The sequence below is a fragment of the Papio anubis genome, chromosome 2 (assembly GCF_008728515.1).
Source record: "Papio anubis isolate 15944 chromosome 2, Panubis1.0, whole genome shotgun sequence".
Lineage (NCBI taxonomy): Eukaryota > Metazoa > Chordata > Mammalia > Primates > Cercopithecidae > Papio > Papio anubis.
In genome coordinates this window covers 115124512-115142990 of record NC_044977.1, presented here as the reverse complement: position 1 = coordinate 115142990, position 18479 = coordinate 115124512, and the positions used below count along the sequence as shown (strand labels likewise).

Here is an 18479-nt window from a genome sequence, read left to right as displayed (position 1 = left end):
AAAAGGAAGTAAAGAAAGCTCATTGTCTAGAAAACACAAAATAATAAAATAAATGCAAATGTATCTGTAATTATAATAACAGAGTAAATATTTTTAAAATTCTCAGACTGGATTTTTGACTTTTAAGAAATGTGGTTACATATTAATTTCAAGTTGTACACTAGCAAAGAAGGCTGATGTAATAATATCAACATCAGCCAAAGTAGACTTTAAGGCAAAGTTCAAACTTAGAGGTTTTTCTAATTAGAGGATGAGCTCATAATGTTTTTAAAATGAATAATTAGGAAGATACAGCAATTCTGGATATACAGGCACCAACTAACATGTATACAAAATAAAAACTGATCAAACTCTAGGAAGAAATCAATACATCTACTATCACAATGTAAAATCATTAATACATTTCTCTCTAGAGGTATAGAGAGATTGAGAATAAATTGGTATAATATAAAAGCTGGGATGGGAGGTGGGGTAACTACATAAGATAATGTACCTAGACATGGTGAGTGTCTTAGAGAGGGACTGTGAGCTACTCCTGGAGAAGTTAGAGCACAATGAAATCAGGAGATTGTTTTTTAATGCATTATAATAAAGTGTCATAAAATGCAATGGGCAGATTTTATAGCTAACTACTGTTTGCATATTTTTTGTATATGGTATGTTTACCAAATTTTCCATTTGTATTTCATATTTTCATCATACACACATGCACACATACCCACACACCATCAATTTGGATTCATTTCTCACATTTTGTTGTCTGTAAAAGTAATGTATTGAGAGCTTTAAGACCTTAATCCCAGTTCTGGATTTGCCTCTAAAAGCTATGTAATGTTTGGCAAATCAAATCATTTCAACTTTCAACCCCTATATTCTTATCTGCAAATTGAGGTGATAAAATCAGACGGAGAGGATGTATTTCATCAATTGCTAATCCATAAATTTATCTAAAATGTTTGACTTTTTGGGAATTATAAATGCGTATTTAAATTATGCATTTCATAAGTATATATTGTGTAGCAATTAGTTTTTCCATTAAAATGAGGACAAATAAAGTTATTTATTCCATGAATGACACAGTACATACCTGAGATAATAAAACCCAGGCACCTCTTAATCTGCCTGAGTAAATGAGGTGGTTCACTAGAGCACAACACCAAGATATGTCCCCAGTTTTTTAAATAAGTTGAATAAATGGGCACTGAATTATTGCTACCCCTACAAAGACATTGTTAGCAATTTATCATAATGAAGGTAAAAATAAAATATATACATTACTAAACATAGCCTCTTTTGGTGCTGTTTTCCACTAAATAAATTACATTTTAAGTGAAATAAGCTTTTTGTTATAATCTACCAGAGCCTTCATAGCCTGACCTCAATCTATATCATTACCAGTATTGCATAATATAATCTGGTAGATTTGTTGATAGGATTAAATTAAATCATCTATTCACAGTTACAGTGAAAGGTCTGGCACATAGTAGATTTTCAGTTAATACTTGTTCCTTTCCTTTGCCTGCCTTTAGAATATGCGAAAACCACAGATGCACTATATAACCTCCTTATCAGACCAGTGTGCTAATTTCTTTGCAAAGAGTGAACAGTCATATGATACAATGATGCATAGTGTAGTGTTTCTAACTTTTCTGAGGATCTAAACATACAAAGCTCACACAAACTTTAGAGAACAAAGGAAGCAGGTTTCCTGAAGTTTATGGGTAGGTGTCCTACCTCTGCTACTTAATCGGCATCTAGGGGCGGGCTCTGCTGAGCCCCAGCCTCTAGTCAAGCTCTCCTAGAAATAGAAGAGACTGCTCAGTTCACAGCATCTATATGAGCAAGTTGCCTAAGAAACATGAGGTTTGTCAGAGCTCTGGCAGCTGGTTAAAATCCACTTCGGGTTCCAGAAAATAGTCACAATAATAAGCTCTTCAGATAGCCCTTGACTTCTGTTATTAGATTGAATCCTTCAATACTCTCAGTACTCCTCAATAACCAACCATATGCTAAAAAATTAAGAGAATATTGTGACTGGGTTTTAGAATAAACCCTTACAGACGAGGTAACAGAGGCCCATAGAAGTTCAAGTAGTAAATTGACACATTCTAAATTAAGGCTAATGTGTTTTCAGCAATAAACATTTAGATATTATACTTTTTGGTGATGGTGGTAACATGGTAATATAAGTACCAATTGCTAGATGAAATTAAGACATGAAACCCTTTCTATCTTCACTTTTCCAGATCAGGCTTTACTTTGGCCTATTAATCATCTTCTCCAACTTTATTTTCATTTTCTCCTTTAAAAAAATCCTTCCATCAAGACTGATTGACTTAGTGTTAGGATCAGAATTTTCACTTACCTGTTCCTCTTACTAAGAGTGCTGCCTTTAATTCTCTCCACCTCTCTAAATTGTATCCTTCCTTTAAGATCCAGCAAAATGGAACTATCCTCCAAAAACTGTTCTTGGTCTATTGCTGTTCATAGTAGCCAGTGTTCTCCTATTTATTTAACCTTTGAGATGTGACATGTCATATGTTCTTTTTGTTTTTCTTTGCTAATAGCATGCAAACCATCCAAAGCCCCTTTAGTACAGGAACTATGTCACAGTTTTACCATTTAACTGGGGACTATTGAATTATATGTAGGGGCTTCATAAGCATCTCATCAAGATAAATATCACTTAGGGTACTAATAAAAGTGTAAGGTCATATGACATGGTTTAACTGGTCAACTATAAAGGTACTAAAATTCTTGAATTGTTGGGCTATGTTATATAGGACATCCTAGGATATTTGAGAAGCAAGGAACTATTAATATAAGAGTCCTGTTTATCACTAAGCAACATGTAAAGAAAAAAGAGAAATCTTGGAATTTCTAGAGCTTGACAGTGTGCTCTGTTTATGCAGCTTCTTATTTACATACATATATTTTTGGATTCAACTAAACAATAGCATCTAGTTCTAAGAAAGTTACTGTAAGAACCTTGTCATGAATATAATCACACATCAAAGTATCTAAAGCCCTTGTGGTGTTTTTTCTATTTTTAAAATGTCAAGTCTCACTTTGTAGGATGCAATCCGCAATAACATTTATTACATTTATAGTCGAGAAAGAAACTGCATTAACAATGTAATTGCATACAGTCAGGGTCACATATATTTTGACCATCATTTAAAATCTCACTAGGTAGAAGCAGCAAGTTCAAAAGAACAGTCTGTTTATTTTTTTTCATTCCCATATCTCTACATCTTTCTAGTGACTTCATTGTCTCTATAAGATAGAAACATGGTGTCATTATTTTTTAATGTTCATATTTTTTGAAAAAAATGAAGCAATATTCCAAGATATTATTTTTTACAAAACAGAATTATACCAGATGTCCAAATCTATAATAGAACAGGGGTTTATTTTTTGTTGTTTTTTCAACTGGCACATATAAAAGGAAATAATTATATTAATAATTTATATCAAAATAATATAGATCTAGTAACTAAATTATTGGCTATGTGATTGCATTCATTTATTACCAAGATGATCTTTGTTTAATGGTTGGATATTAGAAGGAAATAACATTTTTGTCCTTTACCAAAGCACTGTTTTATTAAATTCCTAAAAAGAAAACTAAAACCACAGTATTTCACATGTACAGATACTCAGCATTATGCCCTGAAAATACAATTTCTAAGAGAATTTTCTGTTTATAGCTCTTTATGAAAGACTTCTTCTGTCTTGATGCATTATGTATGCTTGTTATATGTTTCTTTAGCATTATTACAAACTCTGCTAAATCAGTTCTCTAATATTTCTATGATTAATTGATTTGGATAATGTACAAAGTACATTATTTAATAAACATAAAATCAATCTTTTAAAAATATACAACCACTACCCTCTTTGACACACCACAGCTACAATAGTATTTGCAACTACTCTAGGATATCTTAGAGAATTGTTTTACTTCATAAATCTCTACTTCCCTTTTTTAGGTTCAGGAAAGCAGGATCTACAGACATGAAAATTAGCAGTGGACTATATCAAAAGTTATAATCCTGGTAGGATCACTTGCTCAGGTTTTTATTTTAAATAGGCATAATCAGCCCTTAATTATTCCTTGGAATCATATGTTCACATTTGGTCAATATTGGCCACTGGTATTCCTGATTTGCTAAAATTAGAAAAGGGCTTGGAAAAAAATTTCAAAGGTGCTAATTAGGGTAACAATTAAGAGTTCAGATCTGCAGCCAGAATGCTTGGGCTCAAATCTCAAAATTGCCATGTGGACCTTGGGAAATTTAATTAACTGAGCAATGCTTCTATTTTCTCGTGCAAAATAGAATAAGGCTATTGTAAGGATTCAATGAATTAATTTATATAAAGAATTTAGAATAATGCCTGGCATATGGCAAGAGTGCAACAAATGTTAGCTGCTATTATTGTTATTAATGATATCATGTTAAAGATAGTTATTAGAGAAATAAAATGAAGATACTTAATTTGTCAATCAGCACATGCAAATTACTACTAAACATGGTAAAAAAGTAAAGTTAGTATCTTGAAGTTTCTTTTTCCAGAACACTAAGAAATATTAACATACTCTGGTCCCTCTCTAGAAACAATATGACCAGCAGAAAATAAAAATACGTTACAAAGTCACAACATGACTACATCACTGAAAAATAGTCATTATAAATGCCAAAAAGCTAATTTGTTACTTCCGAATTGATGTGTGGATATATTTTCTCCACTCTAGTAACAATTTAATAACAGATAGGTGATGACAGTCACCAAAAGAGGAGAGCTATCTTACATTTGGGAAAAAAAAAATTATATGAGTTTACTTTTCTGTGGCATGGGAATAGAAAGTAAGCATCTATTTTAGTAATAGTTTTGCAAATACTAAACTTTATCTTTGCCTGAGGCTTTCTTCAGCCCTGGAAAGTTGCCAGTGAACAGGACAGTTCAGAGATTAAAATGTAACACCTCCATGTAGCAATGCCCAGTTGGAAGCTAGTGAATCAATACACTGCTCCCTTGCCCCTTGAATGGGAAAATCCTGAGGCACTGGCTCTCAGGTTTTCTCCAGAAAGGTTAAGTTTCAGTCATCCACAGTGATAGCTGACTTGATAATGTGCCTTCTATTGGCTCTCTTGTCTTCCTTGTCTCTCCTTCCCATCCTACTACCCTCACCTCTGAATGGACTACTTGTGCTCAGATTTCATCTCAGGTTTGTTGTTTTGAGGGGGAATCCAAACTAGGATTCCTGGTAAACTGGAGATGGTGTGATCAGAGTTTAGGCTGAGAAACTAGAGAGGAAATGGGACTTTCAGCGGAAACAGAAGCTGGAAAGGAGGATTTGAATCAGGGAGTTTATATTCCTAGCCATTGGTTTCTTGACATCATGAGTTGCCTTCTTGTATAATGCCCTGGTGTTGGCAGGTGTTTGTACATATTTGCAAAAAAAATATATACTGTTAGCAGTTTAGGGCTAAGTGAAGAGCCCAACTCTTTCATAATCAAATTAAATTTCAGTGGAGACATGCCTTGTTTACATCTTCTTGCTTTGTTTCACATCCCATCGATTTTTCATCATGTTCAAGTGGTCCCGAGAGCCTTTGCATGGTCTATCAGCTCCAGAAACTTGGCAGCTCTGCAGGGAAGGCATGTGCCAGCCTGCAAACCCAGTGTCTCGGTATCCTCATTCAGCTCTTGGCCACTGTTAGAGGCATGGCAGTGACTGAAACAGCAGTTTCTCAGCATGCTGAGAGAAAAGAGCTCTCTTTCCTCCAGAGATAGTCACAGCTATAGCCATTCCACTGTCCAAACTACTGTTTTCAAGTTTAACACTGTTTGCTCACACAGGTCTTTACGTTCACACGTAGTATCTTTTTGGTAGGCCCATGGACCAAACAGGATAAGTCCCAGGAGCTCCTAAAAATGGCCATGAGTCCTTGAAGCAAATTGCCCTATCAGGGGCTATTGGAATTCTTCAACAACTTTGGAATCCTTTGCTAAAAGATAACGTACCACCTAAGGTAGTCTTCATTTGAGACTACCTCAATCCATCAAAATGATTCTAATGTCTTTGAAAACTTAAGAAGGGAAAATTGGGATCTTGAACTATTTCATTCCTAAAAGGTTAGAGATTCCATGACAATTTTCCTATCTCTTTCTTCTCCAACTATTGGCCTTCACAAATATAAGCAGTGGAAGCAAGGTCTTTGGCAAGGCCTCCTAAGCATTCCACCAAAATCTTTCTACAGAAAGAAACCCTCAAGTCATCCACTGGCAAGAAGAGGACTGTTATTCAGGTGTTGGGAGGTCTCCACTTATCCATGAAACTCTCTTGGGGCTCTCATGGTGGCTCTTGTTGGGGCTGAGGGAACAGGTGTGGCATTTAAAAATTTCCTCACTAGTTTCTGTGACGTGGGTTGGATCTCCAGCTTCCTTTTTGATAGTTGTGGAGGTTGTATAAGTTCTTGCTTTTTTAAGACACTTTTACTTTCAAGTAATTTTTTTCACATATAAACTTGTCAAATTATAATTGAATATTAGATACCGTAAATTTTGCTATAGATCAAGAGGAGCAATGGAAAGAAAGTGAGATAAACAGGTCTGTTTTTTGAGAGTACACAAGAAACATATCCCAAACAAGTAACTGCACAACTCGGAAGATAATGTGGGGAATGTGTTGGAGGCAGACATTTCAAACAATTAGGGAGTTTGTGGAGTATTCCAGATGAAAGACAATGACAGTCTTAAGGCTATATTTTAGTCAGGTTATGGATACATGGATTTTGGGCAGTAATTGTGCATTACATCATTTAATTTCTAATTTTGGGGGGAAATAGGTTGGGTATGTCAGGAATACATCTTTGATCCCTCTCATCTCTGGATGCTGCAGCTTTGGAAAGGGGTCATGAGGACTGGAGGCTGCTTCTCATTCTGCTCATCTTCAGGAAACTCCCTCCACTCCTCTTGTCCATGGTTGGCTGCCCTAAGGTTTGTTATCCACAGGATGTTTGTTGTTAAATTGGGAGGTTTCTAGTATAAAGTGACATAAATCAGAGTCATGTCACTTCAGGATGAACATAACAGCCTGAAGGGCACTATGCACCACAAAATCCTGTTGTAAAGACTCTTGCCAGGCTATGATCTATCAGGTTATGCCTCTAGTCTGAAAGTTAAAAGGAGCGGAGCAGACTCCCTGAAGATCACTGGATCATGGCCATATGCCTTCGATGAGTTTGAGGGTTTTCTGACCCTTTGCCCCACACTCCACACACAAACTTATTTCTCAGTAACTGAGAACTCCATTTCAGTCACACTGGTTTCTTGTTTCTCTAAAAAGATCTTGTTTTACTCTAAAAGTAAAAAGAAAGTCTTGGCTGTTTTCTACCCCAGATTTCTGCTCATTTTATTCCCTTGGTTGAAAATACCTTTCCCATTTTATAGTCATCTAGATTCCTGCTCTCCAAATATATGTGTATGGTTATGTGGTATGTTTACAGTGAAATAGAAAATGGTGCTTTTTAGGAAATCAATTATTCATATTTACTAATTTTATACTGTTAACTTCTTTTTCCAATTGTGTAAAAGTTGAATGACTTATCTCTAACAGGAAACTAAGTTCTAAAGAGAGCAACTATCTTTTACGACATTTTAGCTCTTTTCTCTCCCCCATAGCATGGTAATGATCACACAATAAAGGATCAATAGCTACTAGTTAAGATGGTTCATGATTCATCTACTATTTGTCATGGTGTCTTATACTGTGTGTTAAAGTGAATTAACAATGGCCTGAGAAGGACTCTGTACTTCTACAGTTGAGTCTTCGTGGATGAACTGTAACCTAACTAATAGGTAGACAAGATTCAAAACCTAACTTAGGAGTATGTGCCTGGAACAATAGCTGAGTCTTTGTCAATCCCAGCAACCATACTTCAACCATGCACACACTGCTGAGTGTTCAAACTGTGTTCAAATAAGGCAAACGCCAATCTGTAACCGATCTAGCTGTTTCTGTACCTCACTTCCAATTTCTATACATCACTTCCCTTTTCTTTGTCTATAAATTTGTCCTGACCATGAAGCATCCCTGCAATCTCTGAGTCTGTTATGATTCTGAGGGCTGCCGGATTTGCAAATCACTCATTGCACAATTGAACTCCTTTAAATTTAGTTCAGCTGAAGTTTTTTTTCTTTCACATGCCACAGTGACATCCCAGTTTTCTTTTTTTTCCCAATGGTAACCTATAAAACAGGTGTGATGCTTATCTCACAACATCAACTTTCATAGTAGGGCTGTATTTCATTTTAAATTTAATTGAGGACATAAAAAAATCCCATGATAATAGTTTAACTTACAGCTTAAGTGAAAGGTATAAACTATGGTTACTTTAATCTGGGAATATAAAAATATAGAAAACCACACAATGCTCAGCCATGCTTGTGGCTAAAGAGAAATTACATTATAGACTCAAGGCAATGGTATTATTTTAGTGAACCTGTATATGTTTTACTGCATTGTCCACTCAATAAATGAAAACTTTGTTAAAAGCATTTATTGCAAATGCAGTCACCATACTGGGTAATAGCTACAATAATTAAGGGGAGAAAATGTGCCCTACTTTTTAGATATTGACAGTTTAGTAAATAATTTTTTTCTTTCTACATTGGTCTGGTGAGTAAGAGAAAGACTTGTGACGAAGTCAAAGAATTAGTTATCCCGTATAAAAGTTTATCTTTCTTTGGCCTGAAGTAATTTTAGTTGTATTTAAAGGTGCAAAAGAGTATTTTAAGAAAACTTAATACACACACACACACACACACGTGTCTCTGTGTGTGTATACTTTTTCCTTAAACTTTGTAAGTCATCTGTTACCTTGTTGTCTCATAGGGTGATATTTATATTCTTAAAAATCTAGAATAAGTTTCTATGTATAATTTTTATCTTTTGACAATCTGATCTTGCCTAATACCAGCAAGACCACTAACTCTAGAAACATCAATATTATTTAGTAAGAGAGGAAAGCCTTTGCAATGTGGTGATTAACTCAGTTTTCAACACAATGATCATTTTATTTTTTATTTTTATTTTTTTTGCTCTTAAGCATTTTGTTTATTTACATTCATTTATTAAGCTAGTTAGACTTAATTTCAACATCGTATTTTTATTTTTATTTTATTTTATTTTTTATTTTTAAAAGAGTTTATTTTAAAAGTCTTTTTTTAAAAATTTATTTATTATTATTATACTTTAAGTTGTAGGGTACATGTGCATAACGTGCAGGTTTGTTACATATGTATACTTGTGCCATGTTGGTGTGCTGCACCCAATCATTTTATATATTTTAAATATTTTTAGTTCTGTACAGTTTTTTATTTCTAATTTATTCTTCTTTCATCTTCTGCTCAGAGCTAGTATGGTCAGAGAACAGTGGAAAAGGAAAGACACCAGGGTCCTGAGGCACATGTGTGCTTGTAAAGTCATTGCATTGTAATTTTACAGATATTGAATAGTTATTTACTTATGCTATGTGCCACAGGCATGCAAATATCATAGATGTTCAGGATTAGAAATAAGTTATTACAGGTATTGGCGAGTAGTATTACAAGAAATATAGGTTTTTGTATTTTTTTCTTCACCAAGAAACAGAGTAGTATAGTGGAAAGAACAGTTGGCAAGAAGTAAAGAATTCAGAGTGCAGCTTTAGTTTTCCACAAATAACCAACTGAGAGATTTTTTCTAGATTCTGACTTAAACCTTGTGCCATAGCAAAAAAAGTAGCACAGGCCTTCAAATCGATGACACTTGGGTAGGTGACTTGAGCAAGTTAGCTAATCTCTGAGAGCCTCAATTTCTTTTTTTATATGAACATGATACCTGCCTTACTGAGCTGTTGTGAGAATTAGAGAGAATGATGTTTGAAAACTTCCATACAGCCCTGATACCTAGTAGGTGCTCCAGAAAATTTGGTTATTGATATTTTAACTTTGCCATTACTGTTAACTGTTCTCAGTGAAGCTGATTCTCCGTGTTTTTAACATAAGATATTAATTCCCCATCTGTCTGTCTCTTAGGGTTGTCAGGATAATGAAATGAGATATACAGGTATAAAGCACTTTAAAAAGAATGAGACCTCATATGAATGTAAAGGAAAGTTGTTCTGGCATGCCTGAGGAAGACCGAGTTTCAGAGTGGGTAAGAATATGCAGTGTGGCTCATCTCTTTGTGCTGCAAGGCAAGGAGTATACAAATCTTCCTCTTGCTTACGAAGCTGCAAAGAAAGCCGATTTAGTCTAAGCATTCCATAGTGGGCCAGGTGTTTCTGAAGTCTCAATCTCTGTTGCCAGTTTCTCTTTGAAAGAAATAGCAAGGTAGTTGGCTTATATTCCAATGTTCAAGGTGCCAAGCCACTCTTAAAAAACAAACACAAGAGCTTTCTGCAGCAGCACTCAAAGAAGTCGCCTTTCTCCCTCCTCCTTTTTCTTTTCTTTGAATCTTTTGTAATGTGTGGTATCCAGATTCTAAGTGTAAACAAAACATGTCTTTTCTGGAGTCCCTATTATACAGTGCAAATTGGAAAAAAAAAAAAAATCCATCTTAATCCTTCTTAAATTCTTTTAAAAATCCTTTTTATAAATAATTTATTTTTATATTTTGGTGTTCCTTGTATGATTTGGATGAAGTGAGGTGGAGTTGATGGATAATTTATATCAATCTATGGCAAACAATATATTTCCTGAAGTACAGCATGATCAAAGTAGGCAGTTTCCCAGGATTTTTGTGACCACTATGCTGGTGTAGGGGCAAAGGGAAAGCTTTCTCTCCACTCTCTGAAGGTTTGCTGAAAGTGAACTGACAACAGGCAGACTAATAGGAGAAAAAGGCATAGATATTTATTTCATGTGCAGGATGGGGGGAATTGCGTAGGATTACCCAATAACTCAGTGGACTATAGAAATATATTTATGTGCCCTTTATTGTAAAGCAGAGAGAGAGATGGGGAATTTAGACCATTCTTCTCATGAATGGTAAATTATTATCAGGGATAATAAATGGACTTGGGAGACAAAATTAATTTGTAAATGATTCTCTTTAGTATTTGAATCATCCTTAGAGGCAACACTATCTGTTTGAAAAAGTCCATCCAGGTGTGGTTGCATCCCTCATTGACAATGAGATTTCCAAGAGAGGATGAAAGGTAATTGTGTTCCTCTTTGGAGGTTCACAGTTTTTAGATGGATAAGAGAACTTCAGAGAACATCCTCATCTTTTGCTTTGAGAAAGATAGAAGTGTTGGGAGGGTACGGGGCAAGCAAGGGCAGAGAGACCTTGAGGCTCTTTCTTTAGCTCAGTATGTCAAAGTCTCATGTGGTAGAATACTTTTTCAGCACCCCAATATTGAGGATAAGTCTCTGCAAAGGTATGTTAGAAATTGGTTGCTACATTTGGGATAAAACAAAGGAATAAAAGATTATCAAAAGTGGTTCTTCAGTGAGAACACATGGATGCAGGAGGGGAATAACACACACTGGGATCTGGTAGGGGAGTAGGGTGGCAGGAGGGAGAGTATTAGGAAAAATAGCTAACGCACGTGGGGCTTAATACCTAGGTGATGGGTTGATAAGTGCAGCAAACCACCATCGTACACATTTACCTGTGTAACAAACCCGCATATCCTGCACATGTACCCCAGAACTTAAAATAAAAATTAAAAAGGGGTTCTTTCTTCTCTTTATTTCTAATAAATACATTTTCCCAAGCATATAGAAGAAGATCAAATTGAATTGTGTTTTTATGACTTGAATTGTGCAAACAATTGGGAAATATAACTTTTAATATTGTATTAGTTCATTTTCACACTGCTGATAAAGGCATAGGGGGCTGGGCGCAGTGGCTCACGCCTGTAATCCCAGCACTTTGGGAGGCCAAGGAAGGTGGATCACAAGGTCAGGAGATCAAGACCATCCTGGCTAACACGGTGAAACCCCGTATCTACTAAAAAAAAGTACAAAAATATTAGCCGAGCATGGTGGTAGGCACCTGTAGTCCTAGCTACTTGGGAGGCTGAGGCAGGAGAATGGTGTGAATCCGGGAGGTGGAGCTGGCAGTGAGCCCAGATTGCACCACTGCACCCCAGCCTGGTGACTGAGCGAGACTCCATCTCAAAAAAAAAACAAAACAAAAAAACAAACAAACAAAAAGCATACTGATGACTGGGCAGTTTACAAAGGAAAGAGATTTAATGGAGAACTCACAGTTCCATGAGGCTGGGGAAGCCTCATAATCATGTCGGAAGGCGAGGTGGAGCGAGTTACATCTTACGTGGATGGCAGTAGGAAAAGAGAGAGCTTGTATAGGAAAACTCTTGTTTTTAACATCATCAGATCTCATGAGACCCATTCCCTATCACAAGAACAGCATGGGAAAGATCCGACCCCAAGATTCAGTCATCTCCTACTGGGTCCTTCCCACAACATGTGGGAAGTATGGGAGCTACAAGACGAGATTTGGGTGGGAACACAGAGCCAACCCGTATCATTGCACCCCTGGCCCCTCCCAAATCTCGTATCTTCACATTTCAAAACCAAACATGCCTTCCCAACAGTTCCCCAAAGTCTTAACTCATTTCAGCATTAACTCAAAAGTCCACAGTCCAAAGTCTCATCTGAGACAAGGCAAGTCCCTTCCATCTATGAGCCTGTAAAATCAAAAGCAAGTTAGTTACTTCTTAGATACGATGGGGGTACAGGCATTGGGTAAATACAGCCATTACAAATGGGAGAAATTGACCAAAACACAGGGGCTACAGGCTGCATGCAAGTCCAAAATCCAGCAGGGCAGTCAAGTGTTAAAGTTCTAAAATGATCTCCTTTGACTCCATGTCTCACATCCAGGTTATGCTGATGCAAGATGTGGGTTCTCACGGCCTTGGGAAGCTCCGCCCATGTGGCTTTGCAGGGTATAGCCCCCCTTCTGGCTGCTTTTACCAGCTAGTGTTGAGCATCTGTGACTTTTTCAGGTACACAGTGCAAGCTGCAGGTGGATCTACCATTCTGGAGTCTGAGGCTGGTGGCCCTCTTCTCACAGCTCCACTAGGTGGTGCCCCAGTAGGGACTCTGTGGGGGCTGTGACCCCACATTTCTTTTTTGCACTCCGCTAGTAGAGGTTCTCCATGATGGCCTCACCCCTGCAAACATTTTTGCTTGGGCATCCAGGCATTTCCATACACCTTATGAAATTTAGGCCGAGGTTCCAAACCACAATTCTTGACTTCTGTGTACCCACAGGACCAATACCATGTGGAAGCTTCCAAGACTTGAGGCTTCCACCCTCTGAAGCAACAGCCTGAGTTGTTCCTTGGCCCGTTTTAGTCAAGAATGGAGTAGCTGGGACTCAGAGCACCAAGTCCCCAGACTGAACACAGCAGAGGGCCCCTGGGCCTGGCCAACAAAACTATTTTTTCCTCCAAAACCTCCAGGCTTGTGATGGGAGGGGCTGCACAAAGGTCTCTGACATGCCCTGTAGACATTTTCCCCATTGTCTTGATGATTTAACATTTGGCTCCTTTTTACTTGGGCAAATTTCTCTAGCTGCCTTTAATTTCTCCATAGAAAATGGCATTTTCTTTTCTATCGCATTGTCAGGCTGCAAATTTTCCATACTTTATGGTCTGTTTCCCTTTTAAAACTGAATGCCTTTATCAACACCCAAGTCATCTCTTGAATCCTTTGTTGCTTAGAAATTTCTTCTACCAGATACCTTAAATCATCTCTCTCAAATTCAAAGTTCCACAAATCTCTAGGACAGAGGCAAAATGCCACCAATCTCTTTGTTGGAACATAACAAGAGTCACCTTTGCTCCAGTTTCCAACAAGTTCCTTATCTTTATCTGAGACCACCTCACCCTGGATTTCATTTTCTCTATAATTGTCAGCATTTTGGTCAAAGTCATTCAACAAATCTCTACAGAGTTGCAAACTTTCCCACATTTTCCTGTCTTTTTCTCAGCCCTCCAAACTGTTCCAACATCTGCCTATTTCCTAATTCCAAAGTTGCTTCCACATTTTCAGGTATCTTTTCAGCAGTGCCCCATTCCTGGTACCTATTTATTGTATTAGTCTGTTTTCATGCTGCTGATAAAGACATACTGAAGACCGGGCAATTTACAAAGGAAAGAGGTTTAATGGAAAACTCACAGTTTCACGTGGCTGGGGAAGGCTCACCATCATGGCGGAATACAAGGAGGGGCAAGTCACATCTTTCAAGGATGGTAGCAGGAAAAAAGAAAGCAGAGAAACTCCCATTTTTAACACCATCAGATCTTGTGAGACACATTCACTATCACAAGAACAGCATGGGAAAGATATACCACCATGATTCAGTCATCTATTACCAGTCATCTATTAGGAGGGTTACATCCCTCCTATAACACATGGGAATTATGGGGGCTACAAGATGAAATTTGGGTGGGGACACAGAGCCAAACCGTATCAAATTTTAAATGGAATTTGCACCTTGTTGAATATATATATTTGGATATGTAACAGAATAATTTCCTTGTAAATTATATCTTTTATGCATTGTGTCTCAAGTTAGTGTGCTAATTTCCACTGTGTAGTTTCACAAGACAATGTTTTTCATTCACTAACCACATTTCATACTGCATTAATAATATCAACACGGTCACATTTCCCTGTGTGCTGCCTTCAGGGTTATGAGAGATGTAGAGACATTTGTTAAGCCCAGGTAAATATTAAATATCACTTATGAGAGAGAGAGAGAGAGAGAGAGGTAACAATGGCACTTTCTGTCAGCCCTAAGGTCCTTTGAGATGTGTATGAATGCTTATGACTTGTTCAGCCTGTTAAGCAGATGCTAGTTCAGCTGTAGTGCATGTGTCAATATTCAGACAGTTTTGGGGTGGGGTCATGGGGGAATTATGCATGTATAAAAATTACAGATATGAGCTTTGGGGATGTCTTTTAAAATTTGTATTTATTTTAAGCATTGATCTCAAAGATGTATTAATACTATTAGTTTCAATTATAGAAAGTTATAAAAATTAAAACAGCAATTAGGAATAGAATAAAAGCATGAAGGAAAATTGTATCTAAGATTTTGAAGAAGGGTTATTGGAAGCCAAATGTGAAGATCTACCCGTGAAGACACACCAACAAAGAGTCTGTTACAGGTTGGGAGGCTTTCCTAAGGAAGTTTAGAAGAAAGGAGGAAGACTCCTCCTATCAGAGTTGTTCTTTACACTGGAGGGTATAATACAGAGGTTACAATCACTGGCTACAAATATCAACATACAGGTTACAATGTCTACATACAAGACAATTGGCAAAACTTCCTGATTGTGAAACAAATCAGCAAAACTTCACAATTCAAAAACAAATCAGCATCCTTTTCAATGTCATTAGGTTATGCATTCATCAGTATGTAATTTGGGGAACTCAGAAAAAAATTCTTTACTCGGTGACAGGATGTTACCATAAATCACAAATCAAGTTAACTTGGAAGCCTGTTTACCTTCAAAGTAAACTGCCAAATGTGGCCTGTAGGTTATCAAATAAAATAGATCGATCATTAATTTTGTCTGAAGTTTTCCTTAGTCCAATAACCAGGCATTGATTTTCAGGTGCTCCTCTCTACTGTTCGTTTTATCATGTGATATTATGAACTCTAAGGAATTATTTAAAGTCTAAATATTACAACTCTTTCAATTAGGGAAGCCATTTCTTAATATTTCAGCTCACAAAAGGAATGATATATTTCTTTATGCTATTCTGAGACATGAAAAAGAACTGAGGACTTTTTCTTTATAGAAAGATAAAATTAAATAAAGGTTTAAAAGAAAAAGAGATTTTATAAAACTATATTATTCCTGTGTGTTTTTGCTCCTCTAGATGTATAAAAATACCTGAAATAATGAAAAACAAACAAATGAAAACTCCTGATTACTGAATGCTAGTATTTTCTTTTTCCTTTTTTTCTTTCAGCTCTCAGGAGAAGTGATTTTGCAAATTGCCAACGAACCTGTTCTGCCCTTTAATGCAATTGATATAGCTTTAGAAGTTCAAAACAACCTTAAAGGTAATCTTCCTTTGAATTATAGTAATTTTACCAATGAAACATTGTTCAACTAATTTTCAACAAGGAATGGATGAAGTCATCAGTGATCTTACTGGCTATGGCAATGCTGTCCTTCCTGGAGAGGGTGATCCTGGGAAGGGCCTGGAAGAATTTTAGCTTTCAATCAACAAAAATGAGATGCACTTATGTGTAAGCATAAAGGAGAATATCAGATTTTAAAGGATGGCCCATCTATTTTATCAAAGGGATTTATAATTCTAACTAAGTTTCTGTTATTATTTGCAGGTCTCATATAGAATAATATAGTTCAATGATCCATTTTTTTTTTTTTTAACATCGTACCTAACAGTCAATCAGTTCAAACAAGACTGGTCCAGAAGTTTCTCTTTTGGAGTTGGTTTTTGTGTGGTATGGGCCCCATTCCATTTGACTGAGATATTGGCTCAGAAGTTAGATCGAAGATGATAAAGAAGAAACCAGGCAATTATTTCTGAATCTCTATTTCAATTCCTTCATGTTATATCCTTCATGTTATATTACATCTCTCTCAGCAGAATTCTCACCCCACTCTAATAATTACCTTCATTTCCCCTTCATCTACATACAAATCTTTCAATTAGGCTCCTTATTTGTCTTCATTAACCAAATACAAAGGTCAGTATTGTGATTAAAGATTTCACCCGCCTCCTCTTTGAGTCACACATCTTCCTAAACAGATCTTTAATGAGTCATTTGTGGACAACTACTTCTCAATGAAAAAGTCAATATTTTAACTGTAGAGCTGAAGCAGTAATCCTTTGAAAATGGATCATTCTAAAAAGCCAAATATTTCCAATAGCTGAAAATTTAATCTTTCTCTCTCTCTCTCTTTTTTTTTTCCTTTTGATATGGAACCTCACTCTCTATTGCCCAGGCTGGAGTGCAGTGGTGTGATCTCGGCTAACTGCAACCTCTGCCTCCCAGGTTCACGTAATTCTCCTGCCTTAGCCTCCCAACTAGCTGGGACTACAGGCACAGGCCACCATGCCCGGCTATTATTTGTATTTCAGTAGAGACGGGGTTTCACTATGTTGCCCGGGCTGGTCACGAATTCCTGAGCTCAGACAATCTGCCTGCCTCGGCTTCCAGAAGTACTGGGATTACAGGCGTGAGGCACCACATCCAGCGCCTCCTTTTTTTTCTTTACCTGGATTGTTTCTTACTGCCTGGATTAGAGATTACTCCATTTTTTCCCCCCTCAATACTTCTTATGATTTTATTATAGTGACTGTAAAACCATGACCTTGTGAACAATTTGAGCCACTTACAGCTATTTGTTACCATACAAATAGCCTCATATTGCTCTCCTTTTTATATATCTAAGTTAGTCTCTATATAGTGTCCATTCTTTCCTACCTACACTAGGCTTTCGTCTTACTGTTATCAGTGTGTCTACCTGTAGCAGTCACTCTGGGCAACCAAACATGGCACTTTGCGAAATAAGAACAAAGAAGATATAAATAAAGTTCTAAATAGTTTTGTGAATAATAAATATCATTTCTGCAAATATTTTTTAAACATTAATTTTATTTTTTCTGTAAACTGTTTTGCTGTTTCTTTAGTTTTTATATTTTATACTTCAGAAAATTCTGTTGGTATTCCATATAAAACTTTAAACTTTCAGAGAACAAAAGAAGGTTAACAACTTCACAATACCTGTTCATCTAAAAGCAATAGCTATTATGCTATTATGCATGAAAAGAAGCCCCAAAGAGTATATTGCAAAATGCTAATATTATATAATAGAATTATAAATGATAGGTTGCTTTTCTGAGACCAAAAATGTTAGCAATACTGTCGTTATACATGCTAAAATCCATTTTTTAAACAATGGGGTTTATTATTCAAAATTCATATATATGATCTTCTTGTGGTTCATATTTGTGATGATTTGGTTTTCAGGCCAATGTATGAGATTTACCTCCTTCAAACCTTGTTAGCACATTGGCACATTTCAATTGTCTGACATAACAAATCTACAAATGGGCACAATATTTCAGCATTATAACCACTATATAAACATTTTAAGTAAAATGGGCTAATACTGATGCTCAAAAAATGACCTATTGGGTTATTGCTAGAATTATATTATTAATCTGGTTTGTGTGGATGATTAAGGACCTTTTCAACATCTGAAGAAAATTATTATCCTTCTCTACAGAAAGTTAAATGTATACAAACATTTTTGCATGTAATCCCCATGAACTTCACATCTCCTGAATCCACTTTTTCATTCATTTACAAATATTTATGAAACAAACAGACAAAACAAAAGCAAACAGCAGCTAGATAAGTAAACCAAAATTAAAATCCCTGCTCCTAAGAAATATAC

At 36.4% G+C, this 18479-nt stretch overlaps 1 protein-coding gene and 1 non-coding gene across 11 annotated transcripts in view; both read left to right on the top strand.

Annotated features, from left to right (window-relative positions):
* NAALADL2 (N-acetylated alpha-linked acidic dipeptidase like 2) overlaps positions 1-18479 on the top strand; it is a 1420296-nt gene that overhangs the window by 1331532 nt on the left and 70285 nt on the right. For all 10 annotated transcript variants that reach the window (XM_021933744.2, XM_021933739.2, XM_021933741.2 and 7 more), the window contains one exon: positions 16015-16108. In XM_021933744.2, the coding sequence (XP_021789436.1) occupies positions 16015-16108 (94 nt within the window). The remainder of the gene's footprint in view (positions 1-16014; positions 16109-18479) is intronic.
* LOC116274051 lies at positions 18010-18115 on the top strand. Its single transcript, XR_004182530.1, has one exon. It is a non-coding gene; the product is annotated as a small nucleolar RNA U13 (small nucleolar RNA).